General features: G+C 40.5%; 1 protein-coding gene across 3 annotated transcripts in view; it reads right to left on the minus strand.

The window, feature by feature from the left end:
* Positions 1–1,966: 1,966 nt before the first annotated feature.
* Positions 1,967–15,674, minus strand: part of arhgef4 (Rho guanine nucleotide exchange factor (GEF) 4) — a 132,213-nt gene continuing 118,505 nt past the window's right edge. For 2 of the 3 annotated variants that reach the window (XM_067995517.1, XM_067995520.1), the window contains 3 exons: positions 12,091–12,168; positions 10,224–10,461; positions 4,208–4,288 (listed from right to left, as the gene is read on the minus strand). In XM_067995517.1, the coding sequence (XP_067851618.1) occupies positions 10,235–10,461; positions 12,091–12,168 (305 nt within the window). In that variant the 3' untranslated portion in view covers positions 4,208–4,288; positions 10,224–10,234. Of the gene's footprint in view, positions 4,289–10,223; positions 10,462–12,090; positions 12,169–15,674 lie in introns of all 3 variants that reach the window. The other variant, XM_067995519.1, reaches the window with a different exon arrangement.

The following is a 15,674-nucleotide window of genomic DNA, read 5'->3' on the forward strand; positions in this document are numbered from 1 at the left end:
CCCGTGAAATATGGCAGCCAGACTTTGGCCATGGCCAAATATGTAGTTATTTGCATGAAATCTTGTCATGTCTCGGGCTTGTGCTGTTCTCTGGTGAGATTACAGTAACTGATGGTGTTAGGTGGTGATGTTGTTTAAATAGTCAATTTATTTGAACAGCACCAGAGATTCTCAACCATCACCTCAGGACCAGACTGGAGTTTGAGTGGTTCCTTTTGCCTTGTCCAAAAATGGGCAAAGGACAAGGTATTCTTTTGGGGAGGATGTGGAGGAGGCGGGGGAGGAGAGGATTCACACTGGACACACACAGCATCCTTCACATCAGCATGAAAATGCTTAAATCAATTGGTTTCCAACCAGAGACGAATAGTACAAACGGACAAGTTTTTTGTTTACTTTGTGCATGTGAGAAAGTCTTCCTAGGCTTCCAAGAATTGGATTTTTTCTGACTGGTTTTAAAATATGAATGTGGATTTTCAACTTGCTGCCCGTGGGCATAAAACTGACGTTGTGGATCAGCCACCCGTTATCACAATGCCCAATAATCATTTCCATTCAAGTCGGTGGAAATTAAAATCGGGCGGTTTCTATAACAGGCGGCCGATCCGCAACACCAGTTTTATGTCCCGGGAAGCAAGTTGAAAATCTACCCGTTGGACTTTCGTTAGATAGTTTAGCCTGAGACTAGACTTATCTGGTCAAAAACTGAACGGGTGACCATCCTAACTGGAAGCAGGGGATAAACTCATCCGCTCGGAACATGGGGTATGAAAGGAGCTGCCTGGAAAACAAACTGAGTGAACAAAATATCTGCAAACAAAACCTGAAGAAGTTTGAGTCAACTTCAGTACAAAGCTGTTGAATTGTGATTTTACACATATTTGAGTAGCACTGAATGATTATACACAATAATAAGTTAAACAGGAAGGAAAGTCTAGTACAAAGTGTTTCTCTCTTCCACCCCTTAAAAATGTGGACATCATTGTAAATTTGTCTCTTTTTTAATTATTATGGAGGCCAATATTTCAAATTTGCACTTGCTCCTCAGGCTCAAGTAGCATTGGTACTGTGCACAACCTCTCCTAGAATCATAGAATTTTACAGCACAGGAGGAGGTCTTCCAGCCCATCTTGTCTGTTCTGACTCCCTAAAAAACGTCTTCACTTAGTCCCCTTCCCCTGCACTTTCCTGATATCCTTTTTTTTTTCTTTTTCAAATATTTATTCACTTCCCTTTTAAAAACTATGATTATTTCTACCTCCACCACTGTTCCTGTTAGGACATGCCGTGTCCTAACAAGCTAGCTGTGTAAAAGCATTCCTCATAACCTCTTCCTTTGTTCTTTTGGTAATGATAAATTTATGCCCTTTATGCTCACTGACCACTGGAAATTTTACCTTTATTTACTTTACTAATACTCCTCATAATTTTGAATACCTCTATCAGATCTCCTGTGTCACAAAGAGACACCATTGACTTAAATGGCAACCAGGGCCTTGGATGTTCCTGAGACCCAATACAAATTGGTAGGACTTGAGGGAAAAACCATTCATGATTGGGTGCTGCTGCAATCAAGGTTGAGTAGTTCCAGAGTACCCCTAGCAGCCACTCTGAAAGGCCAGCTCCCATTTCAGTTAGTGGGGCTATTCTGTGACCCCTTACTGAAGTGCCTCTGGAAGGCAGCAGAGAGACCAAGGGCCAGTTTCTAAAAGGATTTATAATAAAAGCTAGAAAAACAAAGATATTGTTATACCTACATTTAATAAAAAAAGACTTGAGTGCTTAGAATGGAAAGTTCTTCCACCAGACTTTCCTTCTCCTTTAGTAATTGTACCTCATTGACATTGTGTCTGTAGTTGGGACAAAGCTCTAGTCTCCACAGAAGTTTGGGTTATTGGAAAATGTGACTGGAAGTATTTTAGCTACCAGTGGGGGGGTAAATTGATCAAATTGAGAGACAAGAATAGAAAAATAACACTCGCATTTTATTTGATGTTTTTGTAACACCATCAATGTTGTTGCACAAGTGGAGATCCTCGGCCTGGTCTCTCTCGTTGCTAGGCTACTCTAGTCATGTGACTGATGGGCAGTGCCCCCGCTGGTCACCGAGCGGCTCCATTGCAAACAATAGGAACTGCAAATCACATAATCTGTGGAAACCCACACCAACTGTGGGGAGGAAAGACTCTCCGCTCGTACTGTGATTTTTCAGGGTTCCACAGTTTCAGTCCATTTTAAAATCGCAGACCTCACTGCTGGAAAAGAAGCCAATGCATAAGATTGATGTTTCTAAAGAAGTGGCAAATGGGGCGGGGTGGGGGGTTACATTATCTTTCTATTATATTTCACTTGACGTTCCCTCCCCTTTCAGCTAGAACCTGTTTGGGTATCAAATGATATCTTATTTACATCAAAACATTTATGCTACAGATTACTGGCTGTCATGTGTTCTTTTTATTAAAGTGGCTGAACAATTGTTGTATTGGCCTTGTGAGGAATAATGGAAAATATTCCTAGAACCTGTAGCTTGTTATATTATTCCCGGTCTTCTGTGTGTCAGAGCTTGTGTGGGTGGGGTTTACTGATAGCCTTGTGGTAAATGGATGCTTCCATTGCCCTGTGCTCAACAGACCCAAGTGTGTTTCATCGTGTTCATTTTCTATTCATATTTCCAGTATTTGAGCTGATAATTTGTCAAATAAACTAGTAGTTTATTTTCAGGAATTTGTCCACTGAGCCCTGAAATCTAGCTGAAAGGCAGGACAGTAAAACTGGAACTGTAACATCCAATCCAATGCCCGGTCATAACAAACAACTAAAATCTTAAAAGAAACAAGTTTGGAAAAATCATTAAGTTTTCTCAAAATGGCCCTTTAAATTTTTTCTTGGATGGAAAGAAAAATCATTATTCTGAAGTAAAATGCTTCCACACCGGGGAGGAAAAGACAAGCAATTGGGTAAGTGCATTCCTTAATAAGGCATTTGTACTGGAAAGAATGTGGAGAAGCCAAACAGCAAGTACAAGTACAACAAATTCAATATACATAAATAAATCATTTTGTTAATATTTACACAACTCATTTATAAACATTAGCACATAACAATTTGGTGTGTCACTCCTCCTATACACTGATTGAATTCAACCTTATTTTTTATCTTGTGATAAAGGTAATACTGTAAATATTTGAGGGGGTGTTCACACACTATCATTATTTCAGTGCCAACTGTGAGTGCAGCGTCGACCTCACTGCACGACCTAGTTTTGCTTAGGAACCCGTAGATGCAAAAGAGAAGAGATCTTCATCCCGCCTGTCTGCATTGGGTTAAAGCCTGGGTATCAGAGATGAAAGGAACGATTGTAGACCCATAGTTTAATTGTAGCTGCTGCTTCTATTTCTGCATTACTGGCACAAACTCCAACTGTAGCCCAGCAACAGGCAGCACTGTTTGTAATTTAAGAACCCTAAATAATTCAGTCTTGCGCAATTAATTTGGCCTATTCCTCACTAAAAGATTGGCAAAAAGATTTTGAAATAGCACGATTCAAATTCACCGACTGTTTTAAATAATAATTTGCATTCCTTGCACGTAGGCACAGTGTTTCATTCCAGTGAAAGCACAGAGGAAGGCTTAACTGCAACAATAGAGAAGTCTCTGGAAATTTGCTTGTTTACAGTAGAGTTTTGCTGTTTCCTGATGCTGGCACACCTTGCAAATACAGTGAACTGTTCAATAAAAATCTATATTCTCCGTAAAGATACAGTTTGCACTTTCCCTCTTTTAAAAACTCACGATTCTTCCCACTCGAAATAGAAAGGGAAAAGCTTGTTTTGTGGGGTTCAGTGAGAACATTGAGCTTCTACTGTAGTTACTGATGTGAATATATATTTAGGCAACTCCTTTTCTCTGGCACTGTTGATGGTCAGTTTAGAGTGGAGTGCTCTGACCAGAAAAGACAATGGACGCAGAATATGCCATCTCCTCCCAGTGAGGAGATTGCCGTCATGTAAGAGTACAGCCTCTGTTGGTGTGTACACACACACAGAGCCGATGTTCATTCTGATTGCAACTGGTCGCTAAAGTGCTCCCTTGGAAAGGCATTAAGTCGTGTTCACAAAGCTGTCCCTTCACTTCTTAAACGGTGTCAGTCTCCCGATGTTCTGCCAGAAGTTGGACGGTTTGCGTTTGGGCTCGGCCAGCATATACACCTGCTGTTGGGGGATGGTCGAGGGCAGCATTGGATGTTTCTGCCGCAATGTCAGAAAGTCATAGTAAGGCCTGGTGACAGCTGAGACAAGGAAGAGAGTCAGCGATTAGAATTTACACAGAGAGGAGAATATACACATCATTGCTTCTGAACTTCAATTGAAGTATGAACTGTTACTTTCTTACATCTTTAATTTTTTTAGTCCAAGATTTAAAAGGGTTCATGACCCCTGTCTATCTGTTTCTGTATTATCTGTAGCTGAGCTCGGGTAGTCATTATTCCCCATAATGGATGAATTAACATGGGGTCTAACATTTCTTTGACATGGGGAATTTAATGGATGTTGTCTCCTTGGCAGAGGCACCATAAGATGTGTTACCATACTTGTACAAATTGAAGCATGCAATAGCACTATTCCAGATTCATCACTGAACTCAGCCTGCACTAAAACTATCCAAATCAACAATGTCCCTTTTCCATACTTTTGCTGGGTAGATAGAGTGGCAGGTCACTGGATACCCACAGTGGGTATCTGTATTTGAATTGTAAGCTTAACTGACATTTGAACTCATATTGCTAATGATTGAAGTTCAACAATCTCAACTGGCCGTCAACAATAACAAATCACTTCGTATAACCGAAGAAAACTCAGTTGAGGTACTTCTCTCACACACAAATACACACAAAGGAAGCTACTCCATATCAGTGAGAGCAGATCATCCTTCCCTCCTGCACGTGGAGGTATAGTAGAGATTGGGACTATCAATGGTGAGAATATTTCAAAATGAAGCAGGCTGGCATGGATTTACCTTTAGTACTGTGAATATAGCTTAAGCATATAAAAGACATACAGACTGTTGTACCCTTTTGACATCAAGGCAACAGCAGATGAGGGGATGGCTAACTTTGATCCAGTGTGTTCAACACATTCACTGCAACTGTTGTATATTTTTAAAATTAATGGACTTGACATTAAATGAAAATAATTAAACACAACTTTTAGAACTACTACTTTTTAAAACAGTGACGTGTATGAGAAAGATAGCAGTACACCTGCTATCTGAAAATTTAACTCGAAGTGCAGTTTTCATACTTCTAATAAAATATTGAGAAATACTATTGTACTCAGTCAAGATTTAGATCATAACAAAAGGCAAAATAGAATGCAAAGTCACACTTGAAGCAGTATTGATTGTAATGTTCCATGTTACAGACTTACAACTCTATTTCATTACTGTACTATAGGACAATGATGTTTTGTGACATTAAGACAACGTGTGAAGTTTGAAAGCTGAAAAGTCTTTTAGTACTCGATGTGAAGGAGTTATATGATCTGAATGTAGATAAGTGGAGCCTTTAAACTGAAGGAATCGCTGAAACACTTTTCTGAAGGAAAATACAGTGCAACAGTAACCTATCCAGTTCAGACTGGGCTGGCCTAGCTGCTTGTAATCCTGACTACAAGATATGAGTCCTGGTAATCTTGGGGAGAGAACCTGGTGTTTTTTTTTAAATGAGCAGTGTAAGTATTTTTTTTAAAAATTGCTCCAGCTTAGATTTTTCAGACAGTTCAAACATCAAGGGCGGATTGTCTGTATTGGGTCACTATGGCTGTTTCAATGGTAAATTAAATCACTGTTCCAATATTGGGATTTACTGCAGCTTCATTTACAAATTTAGATAAATTAAACCATTTGATGTGATCATGGAAATTCAACAGTTTAAAGGGGTCTGGAAGAGGGGACAACTATGTGTTCAAAGTTTTACAGAAAGTAATACATCTGCTAAAAATTTATTTTATGTTGGAAAAAAAAGTAACAAAATTACCTAAGACAAAGCACCCTGTCACATTGCATTCTCTTCCTGTGCATTTAGCCTCCACCACCTTTAAACACACCCACATGTACAGTGCCTTTAACTTAGCAAATGCACCAAGGTGCTTCACAATTGCGGTCAGACTTGAGCAGGAGTAAGAGAGAGGTCAACAGAAGTGGAAAAGGCACTGTTGAAGAGATCGGTTTTAAGAAGGCTTTTGACAGTCGGGAGAGAAGTAGCAAAACAGAGTGGTCATCGGAGGGTGTTGCAGAATGTGGGGGGTGAGATGACTGAAGGCTCTGTCACTGATGGCGGGAGGGAGAATACACTTCACAGCAGAGTTAAGAGTGAAGGATGAGGTCAGGAGATAGCTGTAAAAGGAAGGATGGAGTAAAGCCCAGGACGGATTTGAAGGTGACTATGAGGATTTTGAAGCTGATGCACTGAAGGACCGAAAGCCAATTGAGGTTGGCCAGAATAGGGGAAATAGGTGATGGATTTTGTGCAGATTAGGATATAGGTGACTGAGCTCTGGATGAGTATGAGTTTATGTAGGGTAGAAAAGTCATTCTGGAGATGACAAAGGCATGGAAGAGGGTGTCGGTGTCAGTGTCAGTGGGGTGAGGTATGGATGGAAAGGGGTGATGTTTCAGAGGTGGAAATCAATGATTTCAATGGTGGACCGAATTAAGGTTTTCATGAAACTCAGTTCAGGATCAAGCAGGATGCCAAGGTTATGCACTGTCGGGTTGAGTTTGGTGTCATCCAGGAAGGAGAATGTGATCAAGAGCCATGATTTGGACTGGTGAATGCAGTTTTCTCCACATTGACTTTACAAAATGCTGTAGGTTCCTCTGTATGAGAGACTGTATTCAACTAGAAGTAAAGGGAATTAGGGGTTACGGGGAGCGGGCAGGAAATTGGACATGAATTTAGATTTGAGGTTAGGATCAGATCAGCCATGATCTTATTGAATGGCGGAGCAGGCTCGAGGGGCCGATTGGCCTACTCCTGCTCCTATTTCTTATGTTGTTATGTTCTTATGACCATGTAGGGATTGGCAATTCATGGTGGAACAATCTGTTCCGAACCTCCTCTGTAATCACTTGACTTCTTGTTTGCAAAACCTGGACTTTCTTGATCTCTGTCAAGGTACCAATTTCCTCAACTATAAACTGTTACCGTTACCCTGTTGTAACTTATTGAGCTGTTTCAAGCAAATAATAAAAATGTGTTTTGATTTGATGGCACAGCTTACTGTTGGTAATAAACTACAATGTGAGAGTGCAGAAAATTCCAATTTATAAACTGCACATTTTAATTATCGCATATAAACTCAATTAATATGGGACTGAGAAATGTAATTCTGCACCTGAAAAATACTGAGTATCCTGTGGGAAGACTGGATGTTCTAGTCTTTTTTTGGAAATGCCAACATCTCTTCATCGATTAGAACCCTGATGGTTAACCTGAAACTACTTGAAGCCATTTTGAATCCTGCCACAACTCCACATCACAGATTCAACTGCTGAGACTCAAAACATGCAGAACCCATCGGAACAAAATCAAGTCCATTTGCCGTCACTTTCCTTAGCTTGTTTCAACAGTAAAACCTGTAATATATGGTCACCTTCAGAACTACAGAAGCCAAACTGGATAATATGTGGAGATGGCTGTTATGTGGGTGACAAATGCAGTTTTGGTGCATTGGGAGGGTTATTGTGTTTAGCGTAGGGTGATGCAGTTATAAGGGTTTAGGCCTTAATGGATTTTTTTAAACTATTCTAATGACCCTTTTAGTATATTGATTATATATCTGGTGCATGCAAATTTTATCTTAATTAACAATTTAGAACAATATATCAATATAGTCCAACATTGTCCTTTCATTTACAGGATTAATGAATTATTAGATGTCATATAATGCAGATAATGAATATTATATCATAAATAGCAATTATAAAATGTCCACAGCTGGATGGATGTGGTCAGAGGGATTCAGTGGCATGGCGGTTATGTTAATCCAGAGAATGAGAGTTTATCAATAAAAGTGACTAGGAAATTGTTGGATTGTCGTAAAAACCCAACTTGTTCACTAATGTCCTTTAGTGAAGGACTATCCTTACCCAGTCTGACCTATATGTGATTCCAGTCTCACAACAACTTGGTTGACTCTTAACTGCTCTCTGAAGTGGCCGAGCAACCTCTGTTGTATCGCCACCTTCTCAGGGCAACGAGGGATGGGCCTTGCCAGCTTTGCCAGCAACACCCATGTCCCAAGAATGAATTTTTAAAAAAATAAATGCACAGCTTTATTTACTTAGATAACAGGCCCCATTGGGAAACTGCTTTTATGAGAAATGAACAATGGAATCCAATGATGATCAGTTCTGACAACATGCAACTGGTGTGCTTGTTGAGGGTCAACTTCAATAAGATACAAACAGTGGATAGCATTAAAGGTGTGGACAAGTGTCCGGGGGTCCATAAGTGAATGAGATAAGAGCTGCATGAGAAGATGATGGGGATGGGTGGTGAAAAGGGAGTGATGGGAAAGCAATGTGACCTTTAGTCAGGCAGATGGGTAATTGGACCCGAGAATAATAACAAACATGGTAGAAAATTTCCTCAGCGCACTTTGTGTAACAAAATCTTAAAGCCTTTTGTAAAGAACAGATTTATCACTTTATTATACTGGCTTCCCCCATGGTTTTAAAACCAACTAAAAATTATTTTCTTATAACAATTCAGTTCACACACAGAAGATTTCAACAGTTTCAAATAATATATGTTTTTATCCAATCAATTTACTTGGAAACCTGCAGTAAAGCTGACTTCTCCATTACTGCAGTGACAGGCTGCGTCAGTTAAGGAATTCAACTTCATTGACAGGTCCTGGCCACATGACAAGCTGCCTCATTGTGGGTGAAATTCAACTTCAGTGAGGGCACAAAATGGGCCGTAGAGAATCAGCCATCGGTTACAAACCTCACCCGATTTTCCGAACCATTGACTTCAGTGGAAAGGAATTAGGTTGGGGTGTATATAAAAGAAAGGAAAACTTTCATTTATATAGCACCTTTCACGACCTCAGAACGTCCCAAAGCGCTTTACAGCCAACTAAGTGCTTTTGAAGTGTAGTCACTGTTGTAATGTAGGAAATGTGGCAGCCAATTTGCACACAGCAAGGTCCCACAAACAGCAATGTGATAATGACTAGATCATCTGTTTTTTAGGTGATGTTAGCTGAAGGATAAATATTGGCTAGGACACCCAGAAGATAATCCCCTACTCTTCTTCAAGATAATGCCATGGGACCTTTTACATCCACCAGAGAGAGCAGACAGGGCCTCAATTTAACATCTCATCTGAGAGGATGGCACCTCTGACAGTGCAGCACTCCCTTAGTACTGCATTGAAGTGTTAGTCTGGATTTTTGTGCTTAAGTCCCTGGAGTGGGACCTGAACCTACAACCTTCTGGCTCCAAGACGAGAGTGCTACCCACTGAGCCACACCTGACACCCCCAACAGGTGATCGATCTGCCAGTGCCCGTTTTGCACCCCCACTGAAGTTGAACTTTACCCCATTATTTTTAGTTCAACGAGCGGATTTCTTGTGCATTGCTCATGGGAATTCTGGGGCTTGGAGTATGAATGCCATGCTTAGCTGCTAACCTTATCCCTTTAAGGCCACTGCTCAGTTACTCCCTATAAGTTCTGAGGTCATTTTGAGGCTAATTATTATTGTTGTTAGATTATTAGATTGGAAGATGTTTCACTTCTCATCCTGAGGAGAAGGTAAGTTATCTCGGGATCAGAAAAAAACTGCAAGAAAGGGCTGTCTTTGTTTCTCATTTTGTACATTTTTTTAAGGTTGTGCTCAGTTATGATTTTTTAATGCTTTGTACAATGTGTAATGTCTGGAGTGTGAAGGAGATCCTGAAATCTCTATATAGATAGATATAGGTATGGTTAGATATTGGGCCTTAGTCACAAAAGTTGGACAGAGCATTTGATTCATGAATGAACTATTCAAATTGTTTAAGAAATCTGTTTGGTTCTGGATGATTATGATCAATAAAATAAAAATTCAAGGTGACCAGAAGGCCAGGTTTCACTACATTATCTGTTCTTCACTTAAGTAACTACAAGTTCTTATTGATTATGTTGGTTAAAGTCAAAGGGCAATAGGCAGATCACCTTATCTGGCATTATTGAAACAGGTCTCGGCTGTGAGTGGACATCCAGGACATAGCCCTACGTAAAATGCTGGGAGTCACATCCCCCCCTTTCTGCAACAGAAGACGAGCCTGCGACATCCGTGGGGTCTCAAGGAGTTTGGTAGCTGTTGGGGGTTTTGGATGCTGGGGAGGAGGCTCGTGCAGACATGTAGTGGACTGAGACAGAGATGAGGTCACATTCAGCAGCTGCTGGAGATCTTGTTCAAGAAACACAGGGATAGAAAAGAGTGAGCGGAAGAAAGGAAGAAAAAAAAAGACAGAACACAAAGAAAATTACAGTCATGTGCAGCAACATTTTTTAAAAAGTGCATGAATTCAGAAAGGATGAAAGAATGGTAAAGGAGTATCCATCAGCATTAAAAAAAATTAAACAAAGTATGCACCGTGTAAAAACTGACATTAATCATATACCATATACATATCACATGAAAAGGGTGTCCCTTTTTACAGGGAAAATATATACCATTTGTAACGTAGGTGTATGTCACTTGTACATCTGATGCACTTACCTGAAATTTGTGGCGTGAATGCAGAGTACACCATCTACAACTGAAAACTGTCTCCACTGATATAGTGAGGTATACCCGCTACCCAATTAGCAATGCAGGACTTGGCGTCGAGACAGACAGTAACCGTGAATAGCCAAATTCAATTAAATTATCAGTGTTTACTCGGTGTACAGTGTAACTTAACTGAATTAAACCCATCTGAAGAGTGCTTCATGAGGTTCAATTTTCAGTTTCATTGCTTAGTTAGCACAGGAGCTGTCTATACATTTACATTAACAGCAGTTGGGACAAAATAAAGAAAAATGCTGTTTTAAAGTGTGTTTTGATGCCTGGATTCCATGTTATATTTTTGTCATTGGTTTGCAGGCATTAGTCACCTGACAGAAATCATTTACTTTGATATAATTAAGGGCAAGAAAATGCATTCATTTTTAACCTCGGTAGTTTGTTAAATATTATTTAAGTTCTTTAAATTGACCATGTGCTGCTGGATCTTTCCCCTGGCAGTAATTTGAATAATTTAGATCCAAACAAATAATCAGAAGCAAAAGTCTAACTGCACAACTGATAATCTGCTATGTAGTTTACCACTGCTGGATTGACATGCTGTAGCTTACAGAGGTTTATGCATTTGAAGAGCAAAATGGAGTAAACTCAGCAAGCTCATGTGAAATGGAAAATTATAGAGTGAGGATTCCTCCTTCAACGAGGACTTGAAAATGAGGGCATCATAATATCGAGGATATTCCAAGTTTGGATGTGCTCAGTCGCAAAATGATTATGTTGTATCTTTGATTTTCAGGATACACTATTTGAACTAGCTTTTTAATCTGCACTTTTCCCCATTCGCTTCTCGAACATTTTCATTGTTTTTGACTCTCTCTTTTGGCTACCAATGTCCTGCACCATTCTCCAAGTGGGCACATAACTTGGTTTCAGACTTTTGCTGGCACTCTTCTGTTAAACCGCCATGAGGAGGGGCAAATAGTCCCTAAGTCGATTTCCTTCCTTTTTCATCGGGAAATATCAAGTCACCAAGTGAAATCACACGTAGATCTCCTCTGACAGTGAAAAATAATCTTTTGGATCACCCCATACTATAAAATAAATTTAGTTCTACCTCAAATTTTTCTCAACAAAACATATTCGATCAATTTGTGCTTCTAACTATTATATCTAGAAAAGTTTTTTTATTGAAGTATATGAACAGCACCTTAAATGGCATTTATAATGAATTCCTACATTGAGCAACTGAAATTCCAATGCCTGTTTCATGCCTTAATGCTCAGTGATATTTTTTTAAATTAGAAAAATCACCTTTAGGCTTCCCACTTGGATGCGATTTCTTTGCATTCATCATGGCCTGCTTCTTTTGAACTTCTGTGATGGCAAAGCCTTGAGAAAGAACACAATATTACATATGAGCAGAATTTTTAAGAGCAAACATGTTTTCCATTCGATAACGTCGGAGCGAGTTATATTTGTGAACGGTGAGCAAACAATCTGAAATACCCATCCGAATATTAGATCTGAAAAAAAAATTGACCGATAGTGAATGGAAAAGCAAACCTTTTTAATAACAATATAATTACATTAACTAGAGAGCTTCCTGTAGTTGTCAGTCTGGATTGTTTGTATATTTCACCTAGCAGGTGAGTAACAGTTTGGAGAAAGAGTAAGTTGTGGTGAAGTGTGACATCTTCACAAAGGAAGTTAATTGGAAAATTGGAGACAATCATAATGGCTCATGGTCGACCTCAGTGGTGGATATATTTGCATTATAGTATTTTTAGATGCTAAGTACTGGTTGAAGACTTGTTCCCACTTTAGGAACTGGTTTAAGACTTGTTCCCACTGGTGCAAGCCAGTGCAAGTACCAAGTTATACTGCTGTTTCTCTGACTGTTCAATGGAAAACTGGAGATCTGTGCATGTTTAAATGCACATGTGCAGAGCAGAACATCCTGCCAGTTTGTTAATAACATACAAACTTAAAAGCAGTCCAGTGGACTCCCTGGGATCTTTTCTGAAAAGTGTCTTCACATGGATTGCAGTTATATTCAGCTAGTGTGAAGCCTCAGTCATGTGTAATTACCTCCCTTGAGGTGGTCTTCAACCACTTGTTGCATCACTATAATATGAAAATCACTTTGCACTTTGAGCTGAAACCTAAAAGGTACGGTTTTGGGGTCTGAAGGGGAGGGAGAGGTGCCCACTAAAGGGCCCCTCTCCCTCCAAAAGGGGCATCAGTAGGCCTTCCACCACTGCCCAGGACTGCTGCCACCTGTCTCCTGGCAATCCCTTGGGTTGACGGAATCAGAAGCAGTATAGTTAATATGGCAGCACCAATACTCAATGCTGATTGATACACATCCAATCTATTAATGTGTATGCTTTCAACCAAAACAATGAATTTTAATAGTTTTTGTTCCTCAGGAAAATTAGTTGAGACTGCTCTGCAATGTCATTTTTGCCCTAGGTGTCCGGGTTCAGATTGGCCCTGATATCAACTGTAATTCAACTTCTGGTGTACAATATAAACTATTGAATAGGGGCGTCAAATCGGTATTGGTGTAAATCAAAACTACTTTGGGGTTGGGTTCGTGTCAGGATTGAAGACATACCACTATAATCTAGCATGGAAATTAATGGTCAATTATTCCAGTTCTGCCACCAAAATGCTTGTTGCCTCCTATCCCTGTGCTGCAGACTCCTGCTCCCTTACTTTGTCCATTATCAATCTTGCTGCCACTGCAATCTGACTGAATAATGTGAGAGCTAAGCTAATACCAGTTGTTAACTTGAGTTGCTTCAGCAATTTATGTCATTTCAAATCTGTGCTAGTTCAACTCCTTATCACTGTCTGGTGCAGTAACTGTCAATCATTTCCATGATTAAACAAAGTCAATTAAAAAAATCAACAAGTTTTTTTCTCTTAAATCTCAAATTTTGTCAAACTTAATTCTACTTGATCATAATAGTTTGATTTTTAAAAGACTAAGAATGCTGAAACTCTGGGCTGAATCCCCCCACAGAGGATCAGGGCAAGATTCCACCCACTGCCATGGCCTAGCTTCCTCCCCTGGGTCTCATTAACTACGCGGGGCGGATTCCCGGTGGGATATCTGCCACCAAGAGGGAGCCTGCCACAGGCGGAGGAGAAGGCTGTGGTGGTACTGCAGTCGGACCTCTGCTGCCGGACACAAAGAGACAGAATTCAATCGGGCAGAAGAGCACTAAAGATGTAGGAAAATCTTTAATGAGCCAAGGCCTAACAGAGGTACAGTTTTGGGAGCTGGAGGAGGGAAGTTCTTCACAGAGGTGTGATCAAAAAATTGGTGCCCAATGCAGGACACTCTCTCTCCAGTAGTGGGCCTTTTGCTGCCGCCAATTTTTCTCACCATTTCTGTTGCTGCACCAACCCAGCAGGAACATCCACCCTCTGTCTTTAGGGTACAGCTATTCAGAATATAAGCTTTGAGGCTTACATTTACAGCTGGTATTATCCTAGGATCTCACCTGGGCAATTTCTGACTGGCAGTATGTAAACATTTAAATTTACTGTTGGTGGGATACACATGTATTGCTTCCTGAAATCAAGGTTCTCATGAAGCTTATGTCTAGCATCTGGTCCAGTAGTACATTCCCAGTAACAAGGATGGATGAGGTTGAATCTGCTCTACTGAGGACTGTACCTACTTCTCAAATCATCTTGAGCAAGTAAATACTTTGAAAAGTTCACAGCAATACTGAAGGCCACTTCATGTTGCACTTTAAACAACAGCAATTCAAAGTGAGGGAAGGCGTGAGTCGGTGGTGAATACTGTGTCATAAGAACATAAGAACATAAGAAATTGGAGCAGGAGTAGGCCAATCGGCCCCTCGAGCCTGCTCCGCCATTCAATAAGATCATGGCTGATCTGATCCCAACCACAAATCTAAAGAACACAAGAAGTCGGAGCAGGACCCGGCCACATAGCCCCTGGGCCCTCTCCGCCACCCACAGGGCATTGACCGATCCGAACTCAGCTTCATGTCCAATTTCCTGCCCGCTCCCCATAACCCCTAATTCCCTTTACTTCTAGGAAACTGTCTATTTCTGTTTTAAATTTATCTAATGATGTAGCTTCCACAGCTTCCTGGGGCAGCAAATTCCACAGACCGACCACCCTCTGAGTGAAGAAGTTTCTCCTCATCTCAGTTTTGAAAGAGCAGCCCCTTATTCTAAGATTATGCCCCCTAGTTCTAGTTTCACCCATCTTTGGGAACATCCTTACTGCATCCACCCGATCAAGACCCTTCACAATCTTATATGTTTCAATAAGATCGCCTCTCATTCTTCTGAACTCCAATGAGTAGAGTCCCAATCTACTCAACCTCTCCTCATATGTCCGCCCCCTCATCCCCGGGATTAACCGAGTGAACCTTCTTTGTACTGCCTCGAGAGCAAGTATGTCTTTTCTTAAGTATGGAGACCAAAACTGTATGCAGTATTCCAGGTGCGGTCTCACCAATACCTTATATAACTGCAGCAATACCTCCTTGTTTTTATATTCTATCCCCCTAGCAATAAAAGCCAACATTCCGTTGGCTTTCTTGATCACCTGCTGCACCTGCATACCAACTTTTTGATTTTCTTGCACTAGGACCCCCAGATCCCTTTGTACTGCAGTACTTTCCAGTCTCTCGCCATTAAGAAAATAACTTGCTCTCTGATTTTTCCTGCCAAAGTGCATAACCTCACATTTTCCAATATTATATTGCATCTGCCAAATCTCCGCCCACTCACCCAGCCTGTCTATATCCCCTTGCAGGTTTTTTATGTCCTCCTCACTCTCTACTTTCCCTCCCATCTTTGTATCATCTGCAAATTTTGATATGTTGCACTCGGTCCCCTCCTCC

Source organism: Heptranchias perlo, chromosome 13, assembly GCF_035084215.1.
Source record: "Heptranchias perlo isolate sHepPer1 chromosome 13, sHepPer1.hap1, whole genome shotgun sequence".
Lineage (NCBI taxonomy): Eukaryota > Metazoa > Chordata > Chondrichthyes > Hexanchiformes > Hexanchidae > Heptranchias > Heptranchias perlo.